The following is a 7,500-nucleotide window of genomic DNA, read 5'->3' on the forward strand; positions in this document are numbered from 1 at the left end:
ACTTCGATTTCGATAGCTTGGTAAACCTAAATGAAACAAAGAAACACTCGTCTCACACAACGAAGAGTAGATTAATATTCTAAGCGAAAGTGTTGATTGATCCTAAGGAGGCCATATATACGGATACGGAGAAACAGACCATACAATTAAAAAAAATCAGAGACTCTTTCTGTTCTTGCATGATTCTAGAGCTAGCCGTGCAGAAAACTAGATCCTATTGATCCTACTACAATGTCATAAACTGAAGTACCGCACCCAAATCAACTGTGACCTGAAGTACCACGACGGCGCAGTCAAGGAGGAAAAAGACGAAAGTGAACACATCTTAAATTCAATCGTGTACACGTCTTGAAGTGAAAGGCGTTGCAAAACAGAGACCAATTTCTTGGTCTTATAATGAAAGACAGTTAAATAGATCAATCACTGCACTGTTGCATGCCGTCGGATGCTTGTACTTGGTAAGTACAAGTATTGACTGAAACTCGAACGTCACCCATACATTTATACATGTATTTACTAAGGACGGTGCCTACTAATTCAAAGGACGATTATGTAGGAAATGTAGATCTTAACAAGTGTTATTGAAATCCAAAAAGAAAATTGGGGGTAACCACGCAATATAAAGCAATGTATGGCGTTCTTTCTCAAATTGAAGCTTAATTATCTCGGAAAAATGCATAATTACCCCCAATTTTCTTTTTGGATACCAAGAGTACTTACTAAGATTTACTTTGTACGGATAGTTTTAACCCGCGCAAAAATATCACTGTATCAGTAAGTATCAACGATAGGAAACCCGAGTATCTCTATAAACGCAGAACGTATGCGCAATAACAATAGTAGGCACCGTCCTTAAGGTTAACGGCTGTTGAAACAACCACTTCTTTTGTTCGGTGGTTGCATTTGAATTCGGAAAAAAATTGACGTAAATGTTTGTAGGCAGTGAACATCGCTATTAGTCGCAGTAATGCCATGGTATGAAATTAAATGAAGGTAGTCTAATAAGAAGAATAAGATAGAACATCAATAGAGAAGTGGTTTCACATATGAAGCCATTTCAACTGTTAAAATTAAGAACAAATGACGTCTGCGAGGTTATCATTAATTTATTACATCATTTCCCTCTTGATTGATGACATTCACTCCTGATCTTTGCGTAATTCAAATCTAATAAGAAAATACAACCAACGACTAAGCTATTAATTTTACTAAAACTTTGTTCACCAAAGGCTCCTTTCAGCGGAAAAATTACCGTAAGTAAATGAGAGACAAATAAGATATTTTCCCCTTGCCAAATATCTCTCGATAACAAATAGCTGATGGCTGATATATAAGGTTCATTTAATAGTTTTTAATGATTCCTATAACCTGATTTTTTCGAGCACGACCTATTCTATTTCATTCTTCTCATCACACAACGCGTGATCCCAACCTTGCCCTAAAAATTTCCACGCTTTCTACAAAAGTCTCCATATTTATTAAAGAACGTTTTAGCAACTCTACTTGATAATATTCTCGACTAGTTTGGAGAAAAAAGAAGTATACCCAGGAGCTGATGAGTATGCAAGATAACAAAAAGGTTGGAAGACAAAACTAGGCTAGATATCGCGTAATGGCTACATCCTTTAATTACTACCCTTTTAACCGACAACAACCGGAAGTGTCTCATTGTGAACCTTGAAACTCTTCAAACTAATCACACGACATGTTTTAGCATTCTTACGAGTTTTCCTGTAGTTTGAAAAGCCTGCAGGCAGAGTCAAAATTCAAAGAATGAATAAAAATATTCCGCGATACGACAAACCAAAACATTTAACGTGCGATTTACTATCCACGGAAAGAAAGCAATGTCATTTTTTGGAAAGTGTTAGCGTTTGCGTGACGCTAACGGTGAAAAATTGATTGAAAATGGCCAATGGCACACATTTCGAGATGTACAATGTCGAGGAATATTTGTACTCGTCTGGTGCGTTGAGTTGGAAAATAACGATAGGTATCTCAATTATTGAATGCTAACCGTCTTAGAATCGATGCGTAGACTCGAAATGTGTTATTATAAACTGGTGCCTAAAACATGTGTATTATTTCGCGATTTGGAAACGTTGATCAGCTGCCAGTCGACCAGACACAATTCAAAAGTGGAGCAATTTAACGTTCCTGCCGGATTTAGCATTTACGAGAGTTCTTTGCGTGCGTACAATGTAAGTGAGCATTAAGTACGTTCGTGAGATTGTAACTGGAATTCTTGGTAGATGTGTTCTAGTCTGCGCAACATCCATGCACCAGTAGGAAATCAATCTTGTTCGCAACTGACAATGTACCTACGGACGAAAGTAAAACTGAATGGTCAGCTGTGTGTGAATGAATCACAATTGGGGGGGGGGGGGGGGGGTGGGGGGATATTAGGGATACTTCTTGCGATCACACACTATCGACTATCTTCCCCAGGTTGCAAATGCGCAGTGTGCTCGGTCGCAAAGCGATAGACTATTATTTTTTTAACAGACGATTTGAATTCTATGTCTACAATAATTCTAATTCTAATAATGACCTCTGCATTAAACGAGCAGTACCACTGGCCCGGGATTACAACCAGTGTATTGACTGCAAAAACAGTTTAGATAGAAGGAATTAAAGTGTCCCGATGAGGAGGTCATTTAGTCTTTTTCCCACCATTTTCAGTAACCTTCATAACTGCCAGAACCTGGGAAAAGTCATTGGAAGGCTTCACCCCAAATGAAACAAGCGTATAATCAAGTCAGTTCCTTCACTATGCCTACGCAAAGTGAGAAGGTCTGCCATTCACAAATAGGGATTCGTCGCTTCACAGTAATTGTCACTGTTCCTGAAAAGCTTTTTAAGGGCGTGGTCAATTACGTGATGTGATCGTCATACCCTTTATATTTGATGACACCGCGACACTTGACAAGCACCGAGTACCTCAGAGCCCAAACTGGTCTCCATCCTTGAACTTGACTACTGTCACAGCTTTCTGTCAACGCTTGCTCAAGACTTTCCTTGGTCAGGATGTCTGAAGTGAAGGTAAAGACAAAACGAGGGCTTGTACTCATGGAGCTTATCCTGCATGAAATTAATGAGCAGTGCCACTACACCTCCCTGGCACGCACTTGCGAATTTTGCGAAAAATCGCCAAAAACCGAAAAGGTAGATAACTCTAGATGCGGACAAGATCGGACAAGACTCGCGATGTTTGCGATTTTAACGATTTTTGCAAAAATTACGAATTTTGCGAAAAATCGTAGAGAAACTGAAAAGATAGAAAAGACGAGACTGGGACAAGAAAACTCGCAAAAAACGCAGAAAGCGTGCGAAAAGTGCGTAGTACGTGGAGCTTCTTTAATGAAGATTTTATACCATGAACTAACATATGCATAGTTTGTAGCCTGCTGCTTTTGAAGGAGTCCTGTACAGACGTATATGCATGGCCTATGCATTATAAAATTATAGTCAAATGCGGTATGTTAGCGATTTTCGCAAATTGTGCAAAAATTGCCAAATCTTGATTCTTGTCGGGGACTTGTGTTATTCATGTTGGCGATTTTACGGTAAATTCGCAAATTTCGCACAAAATTGTCTTCACCGTTAACGATTTTTGCAGTTTTCCGGAAATTTCGCAAAATGCGCAAAAATAGCGAGTCTTAGTTGGGGACTTGTCTTCTTCTTTTCGCCTCTTGCGACTTTTCCGATTTTTCGCAAATTTTGCAATTTTTGCAGCAGCGTGCAAACCTGGACATAAGTAGAGAGTACTTTCCCCGGCGAAATACAGAATTGGGTTGATCAATTGAGCTGATATGGTAAATTGACTACTGTAGAGATTATAAGTTTCCACATTCCTTAATTCGCTCTCGACTGACAAAGGGCTAACACTCGAATCATCAGCTTTGGAACTTCTTTACAATGGTCAATTTACCATGTCAACTCAACTGATAAAAGAATTTATGTGTTTGACATCCCCACCGATGCAGCACCACAGTTCTTTAGAAACTAAACCCAACTTTTGACGCGACACATGTACCGCTTGTACAACAATACGCCATTTCCGAGTTCAAGCCTGCCTCATCTTCAAAGCGAGTCTAAGTGCGAAGTTTTTGTTATGAAAATTAGTTTTCATTCATATGTAAAGTAGAACTAATTACCATTACAAAAACTTCGCACTTAATAGCCCAAATAGACTAACTCAATGTTGTACTCATTTCAAATCCTTTGGGAATAAAACGCTTTGCTCCAGCTATTTCGATATCATTTAATGTGAATGCTACATTGCAAATACAACACACAAGGAATCTTAACCTCGCGAGATTTGAACTGATTGTGGGTACAACATTGAGTTAGCCGATTAGGTCTATTGGTGTGATCGGTGTTAAAATTGAATAGAAAGACTGAAAATTTTATCTTTACAAGCTGTTGTTTGGCAAGGACGAAGAAATGAAAATGCATGTGCAACCCGATTGATGTGCAGTTTTTCTTTCACCGCTCTGAAAGTAAAATGGCCTCTTTTGAAGCTATGGGATATATTGTTTCAGAACCAGTACATACCTCTTGGGTCAGCATGGGTCAACAACTGTATATCATGCTTCTCACTAAATGCGACAAGATCCTGAAAGTAAATGTTTTCAAATAGTTGACAAGATAATTAAGGCCCTGAATAAATTTTCAGTTACAACAGATTTATTATACAGCAGCTGCTGTAACTTAATGGTTTTGTCAAAGACTAGCTTACAGTCAATTCACTTCGGTGTCAGTCTCCTCTGTATTTCATAATGCGGTTTGTGCCTCCTGGTCATTTACATGTGCATGCATGGACATAAAACACAATTATTATGGATGCAAGTAACGTGTAAATAATGCTATTGATCTTGCAGAGAAGTAGATTTCACACTATAAGTAACTCACTTTTGGCATGACGCAACAAGAGGCTAAGTTGACCTGATTGATCCCAGGCTTTATCTTAAAAACAAAGAAACAAAGAAACAAAACAAGATGATGGACAGATTCATCTTAGCTTGTCACACTTATGCCAACTATCACGGATTATCCAGGAGTGTCCCGGATACGGAATGAATCTTCCAAACAAGTCATCAGATGTCCTGCATGGATAAAAACAATTTTGAACCTTTTAAAGACTTTGCTCCATTGTAAGCTCAAATCTCACTCCCAAATTATTTAAGAATTATGATTTCTTTTGAAACTTGTCTCATTGCTTCTTAATTAATCTCTTCATCTCTGAGTTTCAAACACAGAACTAAACAAAATGGCTTTCTTCATCTTCGTTTGTTATCACGGCCATACACTGTATAAACGATTGCTTGATTGGATCTCTCTCTGTTTATCCAATAAAAATTCTAAAGATTGACAGTGGCAGTAGATTTTCCTTGTATTCTGAAGGAGCTGCTGGGGGCTGGGTGGGTGCAGTTTTTTTTAGGGGGGGGGAAGGGGTAGTGGGCAGGTTGATCATGGGGGGTTTGAGAGTCTGGATTAAAAAATCTCCAGATTTTAGATCTCCAGAGGTTGGCATCTCCGTTGACAGTCAGCAAGTGATGAAGGAAGAAGCAACAAGGTGGGGGTTAACCCATATGAAATATATATGTGTACACGGTATGTAGCTCTTAAGTTAGTGTCATACCGAAAGAGGGAAACTGTAAAGTGATATTGGCACAGTAAGAATATTACATACCAGTGTATGTCACACATTAACCACAGATTGTGTAAGGTTATATACAGTAGCTGGGTTAGAAAAGCCACCAGGAAGTGTTTCACAATTGAAGGTAAAATTAACAATTTTGCAGTACAAGGCCCTTACCCGTGCCCATTGATACAGTTTTTCCAGCATGGACTTGTCCAAGTCACATACACCCAAATCACTGACATATCCACTGTCAAACAAGCATTCCATTTCCTAAAATATGCAAAAAAGTATTTTGTACAGAAGGATTTCCATGTTTTTTTGGAAACACACCTCAAAAAGTACTTATAGTTCACATCAGAGTTAAAATATTAATGCAATTTACATGAAAATATTTGCAATTTGTAAAAATTACTGATCTGTATGATCTGTGTGTTTTCAAGGCCCTGCGATTAAGGATTCAGAAATTACATCAACATCAAAATTAAAGAAACTGCGTGTAATTTAAGTTCTTACTTCCCAGAATTCTTTCAAAACCTGCAGACTTTCTTGGCCTGACATTTCTGGTAATGCTAAGAATAATGTCTCCACCGATTCCACCCCCAGCTCGCACATGACTGTTCAAATAAAGAAAAAACCCATCCATTTAACTGATTGTCGAAAATGTTACGTGTATATTAATTCTTAACAAATCAAAAATTAAAAATTAAATTTATTATAATAAGCTGCTAAGTAAAGCTAATTAATACATCGATTAAAATACTTGAATGATAAAGTATTAATAATAATAATGAATAACTACAGTAACTGTACTGTACTTGTAGTAGTGTGACTGATATCATTACAATAAATAATATTCAATAAATATATACATGATGTAATTATGCAAGGTTATGACATCTATAGTAATAATGATGATGATAATAGCATAATCAAATACAAATTGAGGTAGTGCACTGAGGTACACTAGTATCCAACTTCCCAATGATACTAACATATACGGATTAAAAATTTAATGACAGTCACCACTGGTCATGGAGGCGAGCTAGCTTCTTTATGACCAGAGAGAGGAGTAATGACACAGGTTGATCAATCTGGGGGGAATGTAACCAGACGAATGAACACTTGGGGTGTACATGTAACTCTGGAATTCTGGTCATTATCATGATTCGGTTCTCATAGTGCTACCTGATCATAATATTATTAGTTCCTACCACAGTGCTTGTGAATACAAATGTGTCAGAGGGATTAATTCAGTGCATGATAGTATACAGTCAACAATATCATTCATAACTTACCTCTAAATAATGCATCCTTGACAAGGGCAGGTTGCAGTTCAATTGCAAATATTTTCACTAAAAGATACAAAATTGAAATCATATTCTTGGTTATAGATGCACAATTCAAGACAACTTCATTATGTAAAGATTTTCAGGAGAGTTTTGTCATAAGAAAACTTGTTGTTGCAGTGTACCTGTTTTCAAAACAACTTGAGAACCTACAATTACAGTTGTACATGTGAGTGGAAGAAACCTTCAGTGTCCAGAAATGTGTGAGTTGAGCTTTTCTGTCCCGTAAGCAAAAAAAATAGAAACATTGTGCAAGGTAGTGCTTCCTAATCAAGCCCCATTTATTTTGAGACTACATATTTCTCTAAAAAGTATATAATTCTTTTTGAGATCATTGGAGCCACACAATGCCTGTCATGCTTGTGAATTTGATGAAAATGCTTATCATTGCTGATGTTTTTAATTAGTTTTTCTTAATTGCTTTTTGGTGCATTCTTTTCATTGCCTACTTAAGCAACATCTTTTTCAAATTCTTTCAACCTTAATTTCCATAGTATTTGTATTATA

At 37.4% G+C, this 7,500-nt stretch overlaps 1 protein-coding gene across 2 annotated transcripts in view; it reads right to left on the reverse strand.

Moving 5' to 3' along the window:
* Positions 1 to 1,086: 1,086 nt before the first annotated feature.
* The window catches only part of LOC137992991 (glutamate--cysteine ligase regulatory subunit-like), an 11,208-nt gene continuing 4,794 nt past the window's right edge, over positions 1,087 to 7,500 (reverse strand). For both annotated transcript variants that reach the window (XM_068838635.1, XM_068838634.1), the window contains 7 exons: positions 6,943 to 6,999; positions 6,161 to 6,261; positions 5,822 to 5,917; positions 4,915 to 4,968; positions 4,558 to 4,618; positions 2,896 to 3,031; positions 1,087 to 2,321 (listed from right to left, as the gene is read on the reverse strand). In XM_068838635.1, coding sequence (XP_068694736.1) covers positions 2,294 to 2,321; positions 2,896 to 3,031; positions 4,558 to 4,618; positions 4,915 to 4,968; positions 5,822 to 5,917; positions 6,161 to 6,261; positions 6,943 to 6,999 — 533 coding nt within the window. In that variant the 3' untranslated portion in view covers positions 1,087 to 2,293. The remainder of the gene's footprint in view (positions 2,322 to 2,895; positions 3,032 to 4,557; positions 4,619 to 4,914; positions 4,969 to 5,821; positions 5,918 to 6,160; positions 6,262 to 6,942; positions 7,000 to 7,500) is intronic.

This window comes from Montipora foliosa, chromosome 2, assembly GCF_036669935.1.
Source record: "Montipora foliosa isolate CH-2021 chromosome 2, ASM3666993v2, whole genome shotgun sequence".
NCBI classification, from domain to species: Eukaryota; Metazoa; Cnidaria; class Anthozoa; order Scleractinia; family Acroporidae; genus Montipora; species Montipora foliosa.